We start from the raw sequence: 15,408 nt of genomic DNA, 5'->3' as shown, positions 1-15,408 counted from the left end.
AAAGTTGTGCAAGAATTCTTAACACACAGAATGCATTCAGATTTGCAGCCTGCAGACTAACACGCTTTGTATATCCACTCCAAGGTCAGTACCTCATCGACTTCCTTAAGAGAGCTGAGGTCGAGCTCAGGTTCTGGTTTCCGGGTGCCCAGTGAAGCTGACAGAGCCTCGAGTGCTTGATCACTCATTGTATCCTGTTAAAAATGAAAAATTCTGTACATGAAAAGAGAGAACATCTCTAGAGGCTGAACAATCCATTGACTTCTTTGTGAAATGTACATTTTAAATATATAAGATAAATTGTAAATTAGAAAAGTACTTTAGGAAGGCAATTTTACTTGAGATTTAGCAAAAGGGAGAAAGGAAAAAGAACTTACCAGTGAATGAAAATTGGGGTGAAAATTGTATAGTAACAGCGCTCTCTGAGGCACACTTCACCCCTTACTTAGCAAGCCAGAAATATAACTATAATAATATTATTATAAAATATTCTTAGCAAATAAAAGCTGCAAGTAGTATACTCTTACTACCCTGTTTTTCTGTTTCTAAAAATTCATCTTTAAAAATGGCTTCTGACAACCCCTGACTTTTAGCAAAACAGCTAAGCTCAGGAAGCAGGGAAACATGAAGTGGTCCGGCTGCCTTCTTCTGTGAAGGTACAATGGCTGATCGTTGCAGGAACTCCTGCTCTCGGGGTGTGGTGCTCACCACTGTTCCCCCAGCCAGCCAGATAAAAGTAAACTATCCGCTCCAGCAGGAGAGAGGCAGAAGCAACTCTGATAGAAACTGCTCCTTAGCACTATCTTGACTGCAGATGAGACATGTTTTCTCAACCAGCCCACACGTGGGGACCGCCTTTTCAGGATTTGTGAGAATCAAGCCACAGTTGATTGTGGTTAAGAGAGGTGACAGAAGCAGCTACAATGGCATCCCTCTAATGATTCACAGGGATCAAACTCTTTTAGGAAATCAAACTTGAAGATTTTATATTCCAAGAGTATAATGTCTCTGGTTTCTGCTCTTTTGTGTATCATAATGGTGAGATGGTTTTGGATCATGACCAAGAAGATTGTACTAAAAATCATTCATAAGCATTTATAAAAACACACAAAGCTTGCCTAGAGATGATCAATATAACCCTCATTGGCTTCACTATTCCACATAGGCAGGAGGGAGAAAAGATCATGGCTTCTCATGGGGAATGCACTATTGGGATTAACCCGAATGAGCTAGATCAGGCTCAGGATAGTAACAGCTATCAGGTAGTCCGTGGTTATTTTCAAAGAAGTAATTATTTGTACCTCCTCTACTTTTCTTTTCTTCTCCTGGGGTGGAGCAGCACTTCTGATTGTCCCTGCTGACTGAGCTTTTAAAACCTCTCCTGTAGATTTCTGAAAAATAAAATACAAAAGATTAGATTTACAGATGGGGAAAATTTAACTGTAATAACCAGAACCAAAACGTTGTATTGTTATTCTTTTAAAGTTCAAAATAGTTCCTAACAAGTTCTCCTTAATAATACTAAAACAGTACCTCCTTTTCAGTTTTCTTTCCATCTGCAGTAGGAGAACTACAGGTGAAGTCAGATGACAAGGAGTCTATAGCATCATCCAGCCCCATGGGTTTCTAAAGAAACAGGCACAATGCCAGGTAACACAAGAAAGTCACTCAAGTGAAGGAAAAGACTATAAATCCAGCAAAAGAAGAATGCACTTTTGCAAATCCTTTGCTACCAAATGAGATACGTTAATGAAGTAACTTAGATCAAAGCCTATGTTTTGAAGAGAACTGGTATTTGATAAGCATTATTTTCTTCTTCCCCTCTTCTAAAAGTATTGCATGCTAGGCTAGTTTCATCCTATTGTTGTCAACTTTTTCTTATCCTAATACTTTCTTGGCTTCATTCTCCTTCCCCTCAAAACAAAACTACACAGACTAAGAAGCACTGAGACAACCCCCACCCCAACCCCCTTCCTCTGAACAGACAGAAACTCTGATTTGGAGATTGGGTAAATAATAATCCTCAAATATAGAATTGATAGCCCTGTTCTACCAGCCAAAAATATAATAAAAAGTTACTTTAGATCTTAGAAGACATTTATATAAACTCACCGAAGAGTCTGGAGGAGGGCCTGTGATCCCTTCTTTTTTCTGAAACAAATATTAATTTGATGATGTTGAGAAGGCAAAACTCATCCATATGACCAGCAAAATGTATTGCTCAGTATGTTGTGGGTTTGAATTGTGTCCCCTGCCCCCAATTCATACATTGAAGTCCTAAACCCAAGTACCTTGGAAGGAGACCTTATTTGGAGACAGGGTTTTTATAGAATTAATCAAGGAAAGGTGAGATCGTAAGGGTGGGCCCTAATCCAACATGCTGATGTCCCAATAAAAAGGGGGAATTTGGACCCAGAGATATGCATACAGGGAAGACGAAATGAAGAGAACAGGGAGAAGATGGTCATCTGCAAGCCGAGCAGAGAGGCCTAGAAGAGACTCTTCCCTCACAGCCTTCGGAAGGACCAACCCTGCTGACCCTTTGATTCTCGGCTTCCAGTCTCCAGAACTAGGAGACGATAAATTTCTGTTGCTGAAGCCACCCAGTCTGTGCTACTTTGTTACACCCATCCCAGCAAACAAATGTAGTGAGCTTCATAGTAATGACAATTTCATAGGCTCCATTATATTTTTAAACTTAAAAAAATGTTCAGATATTGATATGAAGTTATGGTCCAAAAAGGAAACAGTGAAATAAAAGTAAATGATTATTTAACTTACAGCCAAAAGTTCCCTATATTTTGGAGGAATTGTGACTTCTCTTTTACCCAATTCCTCTATGTAGGTAGAACTCATTGGATCCTAGAACAAAATCAAACACATAGGGATATTATATAATTAATTAGCTGAGAATGTTTTATGCATATGTTGAAACCAAAGTACTATTCCATTATTAATTTATGGAACCACTGAAATGAAATCAATAGTTAATTAATGGAATCATTAAGAAGCCAATACTTTAGGACTATTCTGAAGTTCTAAGCTTACACAAATACTTACCCATATTTAATTGGCTTAATTCATATATAAATGCTAGAAAATATTAAAATGTATTTTGTTTTCAAATGTTTTCATTATCTAATGTTTCCGATATGTACAAAAGTACAGTCAATAGCATAATAAATTTCTGTCTAACCCAACACTCAACTCTATCAGATCTACAGTTATTTCTTATGTAATTTCTAAGAAAACAAAATCACAGTGTGGTTGTCTCCCACATAGCCCTCTCCAATCCAATCCCATTTCCTGTTACCCAGAAATGGCCACCATCCTGAACTTTATCATATCCATTTAAAGTTGAGCATATCTTAAAACAATTTTTATATAAATAGGTATCCATAAACAATGTACAGCATTACTTTGCATGTTTTGAAATGTTATATAAATGGTATACTCTATAAATCATTCCACATTTTTAATTAAAAATTAAGATTTTAATGTATCCATGTTGATACATAAATAATCCATTTTAACTACTTTATAAAACACTGCATTACATTATCATGTCCTCTGTTGAATAAAATTATTTTCAAATATCTCGCCAGTTCTTGTAACTCCTTGTGCACATGGGCAAGGCTCCCTCCTGGGGAAGGAAGACTTTCTGGTTGAAGGGGATGCTCATCTAACACCCACCAGCTATTGGTGAATGTCAGACTTTTACACTTTTACCAATCTGATAAATGCAAAGTAGTGTTTCTCCATGTTTTAATATCATTTTCCTAATTACCAGGGAGAGTTTCATTTTACTTATTTATTGCCCAATCAAGTTTTCTCCTAGTTTCCTGTTGGGTTGTACTTTTCTCATGGCTTTTCATTCTTTATAAACGCTAGAAACAAATCCTTTGTTACATATGTTGCAAATATTTTCATCTAGTCTATGGCATTTTTTTTTTTTTATGAATACCAAGGAAAACAAAATTTTCTTGCTTTTTAGGAATTACAAATACGGATGAACTGAGGGTGGCAAATATTGAGAAATCAAAATAAGTTCAAGTAATAGGATAGGAAATATCTGGAAATCAAAATAAGTTCAAGTCCGTTGGACTTAAATCTTGCGGACAGAAAATAAATCTTTGTGATCCAGTTGGCTATATCCCAGTGCCAACATTTGCACAATCAATAGATATTTGCTGAGTCAATGTAATAGAACAGGTACCACAGGACAAACCATTTCCATCCCCAACACTGATTTTTAGTTGCCGTATCAATACTGACATCATCCTGCTTCTATTTGATGATAGAACAGCAGGTATTCTCATACTTCATGACCAAGGGCTTATTTGCTCTCCTACCTACTGAGTACGAATTTTTACAGATATCAAGATCACATACTGAAACTTCTGGTCCGGTATATGCTGTATTATCTTCTTTAGGTCCTTCAGGTTCTCCTAAAGTGTCTATTAAGTCATCCAAAGCAGCATCCATATCTGACTGGAAAAGAAAGAGCAGATATTTAAATGTTACTTGTATACACATTTCACTTTTGATTTTTTAACTGTGAAAAAATTATTCTGCATAGAAAAACACCGAAAGTTCTTCAAATACCAAAATAGTTAAAAGCTGGTCTCTAACAGACCTTATTACTTAAGTCCCAAAGTACAGATTCTTGGTTGGAAAGATAAAAAATCCACCTTCAGGTAGGAATCACAATTTCAACAAGTTTAAAGTCATTAACGACATGAGCAAATGTATAAGTTCATTAAAGCTGCCAATCCAATGTACTGACAGTTAAAAAGCAAAAAGAAAAAAATCCAAAAATATGAAGAATTATAACCATGTTGCTCTAAGTAACAGGAGATATGCTTGGTATTTACTGCTTATAAATAGTGTTCCAGAGTTTTTATACAAAGAATCCCAACAAAATCTCTGTATAGCACCTTTTCCAAACAATCTATTTCAAAAATTTCTTTCATTCACTTGTTCTTTTGTTCACTTGTTGCCCAAAGATGTTTACAAAACAGAAATTACTTGAGACATTAAACTTATAAAAATTGACAGTTTATTTCATCAATATGGGCTTAAATCAGTATGATAAATGAGAGAGGCCCTCCACCCTACCGTTGAGGTTAAGAATGATTCATTATGAAAATGACCTACATCTAAAGGGGAGAATAACAATCCAGGGAAAGGCCTAGTATTTGACTCAGATTAAAAAGGACTGCTTAAAAATGTCTTTTTTTTTTTTTTTTTTTGCAACTACCACATTCCCACAATTTTAGGACCCACCTGATCATAGATACATGTAACAGAATTTAGGGTCTATTAGTTTAGACTGACTCTTTTGGAATTTCAGGATAAGGAAGTATTTGACACTCCTTAGTGATACTTCTCTTGTTAAAGAAGGCGTATTTACAGGAGAGAAACTGGCACGTAAACTCCATGGGATGAAACTGGAGTTTTCAAAATGGAGGGTTATCATATAAAACATTACAAACATGTGAAAGCCACACTTTCAACCCAGTCATACTAGCTTCAATGAATAATTCATTAAAATGGTCCTTTAAGTTACCTCCTTATATTATGTGCCCACAAAAAATCAGATTATGATAAATATACAGCGGATGGTTGAATAGCTCATGTAGAAGTACACTGTTATCTTCCTACCTTTCCAGATGGTTTATCCGGTTTGGATTCAACTGGTGCAGCTGGAGTTAATGTTTTCTTTTCTTTTTTCTGGCGGGAGTTGAGAAAGAAATAAAAATTCCTTTTCACATACCTTTATAAAACTCATTATTATTATATATTTTAAAATGAATTTATTATAATTAATAGCACTGATCATATACTAAACATCTGCTCTGCACCAAACACTATGCTGTATGTTTTACATCCTTTTTCAGAACAACTTAAATAATATTCATCTTATTTAGTGATGGGAAAGCACAGCTCAGACAGATTAAGTAACTTTCCTTAGGTTGTCTGGTAGGGAACAGATCCAAGATTTGAGTCCAGGACTGTCTGTCCCTTTCTTTGCTATTCTGCTGCAGGGCCCACAGCCAGTCTTTGCAACACCCATGAGTTCTTTCTGAAGCCTGCCACTGCTAGCTGTTGCTCTCTGGGTCTTTGCCCCACATATCAAGACCTCCATATCCTTCACTCTGGCATCTCATCACCCACTTGGTCCTTAATTTTCCTAAAATGAGTTTCTCTCTCACCATGGCTTCGGTCGCTCTATCAAAGATTGCCAATAACTTTCCAATCTGCAATTTCCATTCCTTTATTCAGATGTAATCTTCTCTGAAGCTTGACCCTGGGGATGATCCCTCTCCTGACTCATCTCTCCCAGCTGCCAGCCCCCAGCACCAGCTGATCCTACTTTGGTGTCTTCCCTTTGCTCTCTGTCACCTCTGGCTTCTCTTCTTTGACGCCAGCCACACATATTCTACATGTTTCTGTTCTATGCTGGTGGTTCTATCCAGAGTCTTATCTCTAGGCCAGGGGTCAAATGTTTTCAGGGATTGGCAGGAACTAAATGGGCAACATTGTTGGGTTTAAATCAACAGGGGATCATATTCCATTTGAAGGTACCCAAATTCTGGCAGCAAAGCACAGGAAGAGCACGGGCTCTGACTGTCTGGGTCTGCACACCTGTCGAGACATGCATGGCTGCTTGAGACACTGGCAAGTCACTTCTTGGAGATAATGACTGTACCTTACCCCAGGGGTTGTGAGGATTAGATAAATCAATCTATATAAAGTATGAAAACCAGAGTTTGGCACTCACTAAACACTACATAAGTACTTGCTATATAATTAAGTGCTAAATAAGTGATTACTGCAATTGTGACACTAAAAATACTGTGGGAGCCACTAGGGTGTGACCCTGAGTGTGGGTCATGGAAAATACTTCCAAGATTCAACCACCCCGCCTTATGCAGATAGTCACTCATATTCTCTGCCCCACCTTCCTCCTCTCTCAATGTCTCTCTTTCTCTGCTCTCTATCCTCTCACCTTTTCTTTCTCTCTCACTCCCTACCTCCTGTCCTCCTCCTCCATTCTTTTATACTCCAAAACAATATTTTAATTGCCTCGCTACACAGTTTTCTTTGGACACTTCAAACACTTATATTGAGCCAGTGTTAAAAAGCAGACTTCACTTTTCCTCCCCAAACAATCCTTCTTCTGACTTCTGTCCACCTGTCGATGGTACCCAGGAGACTGCAAGGTGCCCAGCTTACAAGGAGGCACTCAGCCCCGCGGGCTGACCCTGCCCTTGCAAGGACCTGATGGGGAGTGCCTCCTTAAACTTTGTGCCCTGCGGGCCTGCCTTGCCTTACCCTGGGGTTATCAACCTAGTTCGATCAGACTCAGAAGCCCAGGTTATCTTAGATTTTATTTTGCCTTTGCCCACTTCGGCTAATTATTTCCTAAAACCAGAAGATTTCACCTCTGCAATGACTCTTGCATAACTCACCACTTTCTCACTCCATCACAGCTCTAATTTAGGCTAAAATATAACTCCCCAGGACTACTGAAACTGTCAGTTCCTGAACAACCTTCCACCTACATTCCTATCTTTATTCTATTTTATTCTACCCACTGTGGTCCCATAATCCTGCAGCTTGGTTTCGATCAAATCACTCCTTCTGTTCTCTAATGCTCTCAATGTCTACCCACTGTGCCTGAATCACTCTACACATATAGACTCACCTTAGCATTCTCCGCAGCAGCACGCAACCTGTCTTTCTGGTCTTACAGCCCCACCACTCACTCTCTCTGTGCTTCACCTACACTGGAATGCACTTTGTGCCCAGAACACATCTTATACTTTTCAACACCATGATGTGCTAGCGAGCCTGCAATCCCAGCTCTCCATCCATGCCCAACTCAAATCGGATCAACTCTCTCAAAGTCTTTACAGATTCCCTGAAATGAGACAGAATACCTCCATTCTCACCAAACAGCTCCCTGTGGGTGCTTTTCCTACTCTGCCTTGAGTTACAGTCAGCTACGTCTTCTCTCCAGCCCTAGGTGGGCCAGCCTGCAGCTAGTGTGTCCGGCAGAGTCAACCACAGTGCTCTAAACATGCCATGTACTGAAATAAGAAGGCAGATCTGATCAATTCTATTTAATGGAGAAGAATCAGAAGCAAAGTGAAAGGACTTGCCACAAGTTCCAGCACAAGTCAGTGCAAAACAGAATTCCATACACAAGCCACTCCCAATTTTTTTTTAAGGGATAGGTAGGGGGTCTCCCTATGTTGCCCAGGCTGGACTAGAACTCCTGGGCTCAAGAGATCCTCAAGCCTCTCCTAATTTTATTGCTTAGCTTTTGCTGATAACACTGGCTAATTTATATAGAGCACAAAATTTAAAATTGTGATTACATTTAAAAATCTGACACATCCAATCTTCTGCCTTAAATCTATCCATTTTCTAACCGTTTTATCTATAATAAGTACTCCACATCAGCACAAATCAGTAACATGCATTCCTGGGATGAGAGCTGGAGTCTCAGGATAGTATACAAGTGATCTTTCGCAAGAAAAAACTTTTAAGTTGGGTATTTTCATTTAAAAGTTTTTGTAAATTTTGTCTTTACTCTGTAGGAGCTCTGCATTAGTTTGGCTAAAAATAATGTGCCTTTTCTCCCAAAATCTGAGGAAAAAATGTTTCAGGGAGATGTGTCATATTTTATGCTATGACTTTCCTTATCATCTATCCTGTAGGGAGATACTTTTCTCATTTTGAGAAGCAGAAATATACATAGAGACATACTACTTTTTTCTATTTTCATTTCCATCTTCTCATTGGTGCTTCAATTGCTTATTCAAGTGCTCATGGAAATTTTATTTGATTTCATAGCTATAAATCTAGAAAGTAAAGTTTGAGTCAAGTCACGTTTTAATTTCCTTGGTACTGATACCAGCCAGACTTTATATATGGCAGGTGTTCAGTAAGTATTTATTGGATATATGAATTTTAAAATCATTGTTGGTATCTTGTTCACTTTATTTCCCTTAAATTCATGTTCTTCTTCACAAAAGTTCATATATAAATAGTATTCAGTTTTACCAAATGATAGGTTACCTGAGCATACGTTTCTTATAGGAGAAATCTGGTAAGCACAGAGGCTCATGTTTATGTCTGCTTACGTGTGCTCACCTGGTCATCTGGTTTGCCAGATGTTGCAGCTACACCAGCAACAACACTCTCTCCACCAGCAGAAATCGTGTCTTGTGGTTTAGTCTAAGAGTGAGGATGAAAGATTGACAGGAGTAAGTCTCATTGAATGGCTCAAGATCATGAGTTCCAAACACCACTGATGTCTGTCAGTCTCCCCTCATGAACATCACAGTAAAGAATGTTTACTAGCTCTTACTGCACCTGGTGCAGTGCTGGGCACCATGTAAACCTGGACTCAAAAGCCTATCAAGTCCATGCAGTTAACACAAATAGGTGAACCAGGCTCGGTAGGGCCTGCAGTAAACCGCAGCACGTGTGCCAGGTGTAATGGCTGCAGCTCATTGTTGCCATGTGGGCCCACTGTTGCTAGATAGTCCGATTTGTCAAGGGAAGCTAGAAATTAGGACTTTATGTGAATACTCTGACTTTAATTGCTGGCGACTAATTAAAAATTATTGTTAAAAACACTGGAAACCAAACAAAATACACATGTGGTAGCATTTTAACTGGTGGGATACAAATGTGGGATCTCTGAAATAAAATATATTGCGAAGCAGACCTAGTTATTATCTTCCAAGCACTCTCAATAAAACAGTTCTTCTCATAGACTTAAGTTAATGCTTCTAAAAGCTGGCCGTCATTAACTACATAATGATAAAATCAACTTCTGATTTTTGGCTCTGTAAGTTCATCTCTTCTACAACAAGACTAAATAAATGCTTTTAGACTTCCATTTAAAGAAGCAGATAATGTAGGGCACCTGCGTTCCCCTAGCCAAGGTGTGGAGAAGTCCAAAGGCAGCCTCGATCCAAAACTTCCCATCTGGGAGACACCAGAGCCTGCCACTCTGCAGGGCAGTGGAGAAGGGCTGGATGGGGCATTCCTTAAACCCATCTGATGCCCTTCTCAGCCCTCCATAAGCCCAAGTTTCTACAAGGCTGTTTGCAAAACCAACACAAAGATAGCACCGAATCATTACAACATAATATATATGCAGCAAAGCTTCATAGATTCAACTACACAGCTCAATGTGAATAGGTGAACTATATCTTATCACCTAGCTGATATTACTGTTTTCTTATCAACCTGCTTTATTTACCTTTGGTTCTGTTGATTTCTCTGATGGCACCTGTTCACTTGATCTGGAAGTTTCTTTTTCTTTATGAGCATGTTTGCTTCCTGTATCTGCTGCATGCTTGGGTAGGCTTTTTGGCTGAAAGCACACACATACATGCGCACACATATAAAGACATTGTTAACAAGATGGTAGTTTTAAACATAACACCGATACTTTTCTCTACAGAATAAAAAATTGTTCATAACAGGTGTGCTGTTTGTGGTTTTGAATTATGTGAATTTTAATTAGTGTGATGTACATGTGATAGAATTTCACTTTAGGTATGAAGGTACAAAATTTAAAGTAGTGCAAATCCTTCCCCCCAAATTCATCAAGAATCACATGATTGAGCCCAGGAGTTTGAGGTTGCTGTGGGCCAGGCTGACGCCACGGCACTCACTCTAGCCAGGGCAACAAAGCGAGACTCTGTCTCAAAAAAAAAAAAAAAAAAAGAATCACATGAGTCAATTGTAAACACTTCTATTGCCACACGATGGCACCATTTTAGCTGACAAAACAAATATCCAGACATCCACTGTCGGGATTAGTCTAGAATGATAAGAGATTTTAAGTAAACCTCACCAAAAAGATGTAACCTTATCATCATATCAAGTCCTAATGGTAATCATTTACCTCTATGTGTTCTTTTGGCTTTCCTTCTTGGGATTTCTTCTCATGAACCACAGATGGCTGTCAATTTCAAAAGATTAAAAGTCAATTTCATTGGAATCCACTATTTTCATATTTCTAAACACGCTGAAGAACAAAGTTTCAATTAAGACATTCTGCCTTTCTCAGGAAAAGCCCACTGGGGCCCAGTTCTTTGGAGTCAGAGATGTAGACATGTGCTATCTAGTCAATAGTAACCCTGCCAACAGTCTCTGATAATGGTGATTATCAGAAGAATAAGAAATACGTAATATTTCATCTAAATGATGTTTTCAAATACATGTGTATCTCTAAATTATTGGCTGTTTCTCACAATTCACACAGATGAACTGGTAACTGCAGATCTATCTACAGAGACATCATATGATCAGTGTCACTACTGGAGTTGTTGCCAGGGGATCCTACTTGAGAAATTTTTTTTAAAATCTCCTTTCATAGGAGATAAAGAACACCATATCTTTTTCAATACAATGATTTCAAAGTTTTTTCTTTGTTACCAGGAAAGAAGATTGTATCACCAGAAACCCAATTCTCTCGAGATTTGGCAGATAATCAAAAGCATTTAAACGTGCAATAGAAGACAGTTTCCACCTAGCTGCTGAATTCTTCACTCTCCAGTATACATACTATTTGACCACCATCTCTGGGGCCCCCAAAAGGCCCTACACAAAATTCCATAAGCCTCACCTTTTCACCCTCACCTGCACTTAATGTACTTGGGCCTAAAGCACCTCTGTGCTTTTCCACAGGAAACCTTGTGGTCTTATCTGAGTATTTGCTCAAGCTCTTGAAAGATTTGTGCTGCCACAGAAACCTTGTAGTCCGCCTCCATGCTGAGGCAGAATGTTCCATTCTGGTCAGCCCTGCGTCAGGAAAGCAAGAGAAGCCATTCTCCTGAGTAAGTGATCACTGGCTCCACCAACCGAGATAAGACTGTCAAGATGAACTCTGGAGGCCTCTTAGGAAAGACTCTCATCCCTAAGTTATCTAGGTGTTGAGTTCAGCAGAGACATTATTCTTGATGTCTCATTAGAATTGTAACTGGATACTCACTACCCGTTGTCCTTTCTCCTTTGTTCCTCTTGCTTTATTTTTTTAAACAATTATTTTACCTATAACAAAAATCTAGATTTGAACAAAATGCCTTCTGAAATATATTGTTTTCATCTATAAAATATTACGTATTCTTTTTAATGTATGGATTTAACGTTGTAAATACTTTACATATACTCTCCACCTACACAATCATATTCAAACATGTAGTCCAAAAAGTAATTAGCTGACTGACAAACCCCTTTACCATTCAGTAGCACCAATGTAGAAAACTGGTTATTCATTATTATTAAAAAGAATCCAATGAACTCTATAGCAGACTTAAATATTTACCTTAGTTGATTGTGACTTCTTCTCAGGTTCTGTTTTTACAGCCTAAATTCAGGGGGGAAAAGCAAAAGAAAGAAAAAAGGAAAGGAAGAAAGAAGAAAAATGCACATAGTTTACAAAGTTATCATAGATTTTCTTCAACTAAAAAAGCTAAAAGAGATGGTTTTGATGTAACTATAAACTTTGAGTTAAGTTTATTACACTCGCTTGGAATCCTAACTCTAGATAAACTCTTAAGCACGCTCATTAATATTCTGCTCTTAATATTCAGATAGCAATTTACATCTTTCTTCTTGCTATGTGTATCAAAGACATGTAAAAATTATTATTTACATTGTAGCTAATACATAAGCAACATAAAATAACCCTCATCTTTCAAAGCCAAGAGTACTGTGTTTCAAAACCACTAACGTGACCTTTTCATCAGTGAAACACTCACATGTTTTGGCTCATAGTGTGAAACAATGGGATGGTGACAGAATCAAGGGCACAGAAAGCAGTGAAATATATTTTTAGTGCCAGAATGCGACTGACGGGTGGCTAGGCCTACAGAGAGCCCATGATGGGATCAGTGTTACAGAAGATTGTGAACTGTAGTTATTAGCACGTGCTGAGCAGCTGGTGACCATTAGTAAATAGATGCCCTAGTACAACGAATCATATCACCTGTTTTTTGTGTCTTTTCTTGTTAGGAGAATGTGGTCCTTCCATCTGTTTGCTGATTGGAATGGCCTAATATAAGAGCACAGCCCCAAGTGTAATTTTATTTTATCTGACAGTCAAATAAGTAACATGTATAAATAAAACTAAAATGACTATACCAAAATCCATTCTATTAATTTATTATCTCTACTTGATGCATATATATAAAACTCAGGAAGTTTTAGGCATTTATACCTTAAGGTCCCCCAAAATATTTCAGTTTGGGTTTACATTTTTTCAGTAAAGATTTCCATTAATAAATTTAATTTGATTCCTTTCTTTTCCTTCTGTCTAAAGACTACATGTGTAATATTTTTCCTACCTATATTTCCAACGGTTGGTTATGATCAAATAGTTAGAGGTGTTATTGAAAGTTTTCTGAAATTCTGTCAACATGATCTTTAAAAATTTGTGAATATTTAGTGCATAGATTTTTATTGGGCAGGTCATCACCCTTTATGTAGAGATCTAATTTAATGTTCCAGGAATGATTCTGGAAGAATTCACTGTAATTTAGAACCTTTAGTGTGATATTTTACAGAGTTCTACCCAACTAAATGTTACCTGTGTAAAAAAAGATAATTCCTTAAGTATACGCATGCATTCTCAATACAGGCAAGATACGAAATCAGAAATAAAACTTGATTAAACATTTTATGAACTTTTCTAAGAGATTACAAATTATAGGCCTAAATCTTCCTGCCATTTTTTCCTCTTTTATCTGCTTGGTGTTATCAGCACAAACTTCTTTTTATTTTACTGTCTGAAGAGGCTAAAGTCGAACACCCTCTTAATCTATCTTGTTCTATGCTTCAAAAAGGAAGATACATACTTTCTTCACATAATGGCCCCTCGTTATGCCAACACACTTACTGTTTTGGAAAGGAAACAAAGTTCATGATCAAAGAAATGTTTTTAAAGAAGTTTTAAATTTTGGATCCTTTCACACTACATCTTTGCGAATGAGTTTCCATTTATGGTACTATTCTTTTTGCATTTATACCAATACAATTTATTAAATGATTAACAAGGAAAATAAGCCAGCTGGTATTGTAGTGGTTCAAATCTATTAATAGCTTCCAATTTGGCAATATAGATTTTGCATGAGAACTCCACACTACAATTAAGAATGTACACGTACAGACACAAGCAGCTTATAATGCAGCATACATTTAAATCAGCAATTGCTAATTTATTAGCAATTTTGGTAGTGATGGCACTGAGAATTATAATGATAACCATAATAACTAATGCATATCAGTCACCTCTTAGGTACCAGGGACTGTTCTAAGCTCTATGTATATCAATTCACTTAGTCCTCATAATAACCCTGTAAGACAAGTATTATTATATCCATTTCACAGATGAGACACTGAGGTTAAAGCAGTTAACTTTCCAAAGACACCCATGCTGGACCCAGGGTTCTGTGTTCTCAGTCCTGTGCTGCACTGTCTCTCCAGTATTTGCTAACGGCCAACTCCAACCAGGCACTCGCTATGGGGACAGGCACTACCCAATACGTGTTTGTTTCCTTACACAATCTTGTGAGATGGGGACTATTATCATCTTCTTCCAGACTGGATAGATAAGGAAACCAAAGCAAAGAGGGGATGTCCAACATCACAGCCCACGTGGAACCAGGATTCTAAACCAGGCTGTCTGGTTCCTGTGTCCACACCACTGTCTCTAAGGGATTTTATCCTGATTAGAAATAATTTGGCTTTCCATCTACACCCAGCATTGTGACTGCCAATTCTAATGTTCCAGGAGCAAGAGATACACAGATCTAGATGTATAATCCCCCTTCAGAGCTGAACTTTTATTTTAAAGGTGTAGAACATGACAGGAGTTTGGTACAGGTATAACCTTAAATTAGAAACTTTCCTCTAAAAGCTCAAAATATTTGGAGACGTATGCTCATTAAGCTCATGAACATCTCCAAGAGGAGGCTAGCATAAATGTTATGAGCAAACGTCAGAAGCACATGAAGATAAGATGATTAATGAGAACAGTGTGATTGAAATCCTCCAAGGAAAGCAACTTAAGGCCAAAAGTGATCCCTAGTCAGCCAGTGGGGACGCTTCATCCTGTGCATCTTATTTTTGTCTCTCTCCCCCTTCTCTCTCCTACTTTCCTCCCTTCCCCCAGTTTCACTGGACTGCCAGGAATTCTCATGATTAATGCTTAGTACAAGTTGAAGAGTTTGCTGACACTTGCTCTAGAAAACAGGGCATGCTTGAAAAAAGCATGGTCCTGGAGCTGACACACAGGGGGATTAGAATCAGGCATCAGATTAAAAGAGAACCAAAAGAATGAAAAGGAAATCCTGTATTTCTGGCTCTCCTTTCTAT

General features: G+C 37.9%; 1 protein-coding gene across 4 annotated transcripts in view; it reads right to left on the bottom strand.

The window, feature by feature from the left end:
* Window positions 1-15,408, bottom strand: part of CAST (calpastatin) — a 104,024-nt gene that overhangs the window by 30,112 nt on the left and 58,504 nt on the right. For 3 of the 4 annotated variants that reach the window (XM_012638817.1, XM_012638819.1, XM_012638820.1), the window contains 11 exons: window positions 12,359-12,400; window positions 10,937-10,993; window positions 10,286-10,399; window positions 9,166-9,249; window positions 5,665-5,733; window positions 4,393-4,491; window positions 2,782-2,862; window positions 2,113-2,151; window positions 1,534-1,626; window positions 1,302-1,391; window positions 93-194 (listed from right to left, as the gene is read on the bottom strand). In XM_012638817.1, coding sequence (XP_012494271.1) covers window positions 93-194; window positions 1,302-1,391; window positions 1,534-1,626; window positions 2,113-2,151; window positions 2,782-2,862; window positions 4,393-4,491; window positions 5,665-5,733; window positions 9,166-9,249; window positions 10,286-10,399; window positions 10,937-10,993; window positions 12,359-12,400 — 870 coding nt within the window. Of the gene's footprint in view, window positions 1-92; window positions 195-1,301; window positions 1,392-1,533; window positions 1,627-2,112; window positions 2,152-2,781; window positions 2,863-4,392; window positions 4,492-5,664; window positions 5,734-9,165; window positions 9,250-10,285; window positions 10,400-10,936; window positions 10,994-12,358; window positions 12,401-13,021; window positions 13,088-15,408 lie in introns of all 4 variants that reach the window. The other variant, XM_012638821.1, reaches the window with a different exon arrangement.

This window comes from Propithecus coquereli, unplaced genomic scaffold, assembly GCF_000956105.1.
Source record: "Propithecus coquereli isolate 6110/MARCELLA unplaced genomic scaffold, Pcoq_1.0 Scaffold135, whole genome shotgun sequence".
In the NCBI taxonomy this organism is placed as follows: domain Eukaryota; kingdom Metazoa; phylum Chordata; class Mammalia; order Primates; family Indriidae; genus Propithecus; species Propithecus coquereli.
This window is presented reverse-complemented; position numbering and strand designations above follow the sequence as displayed.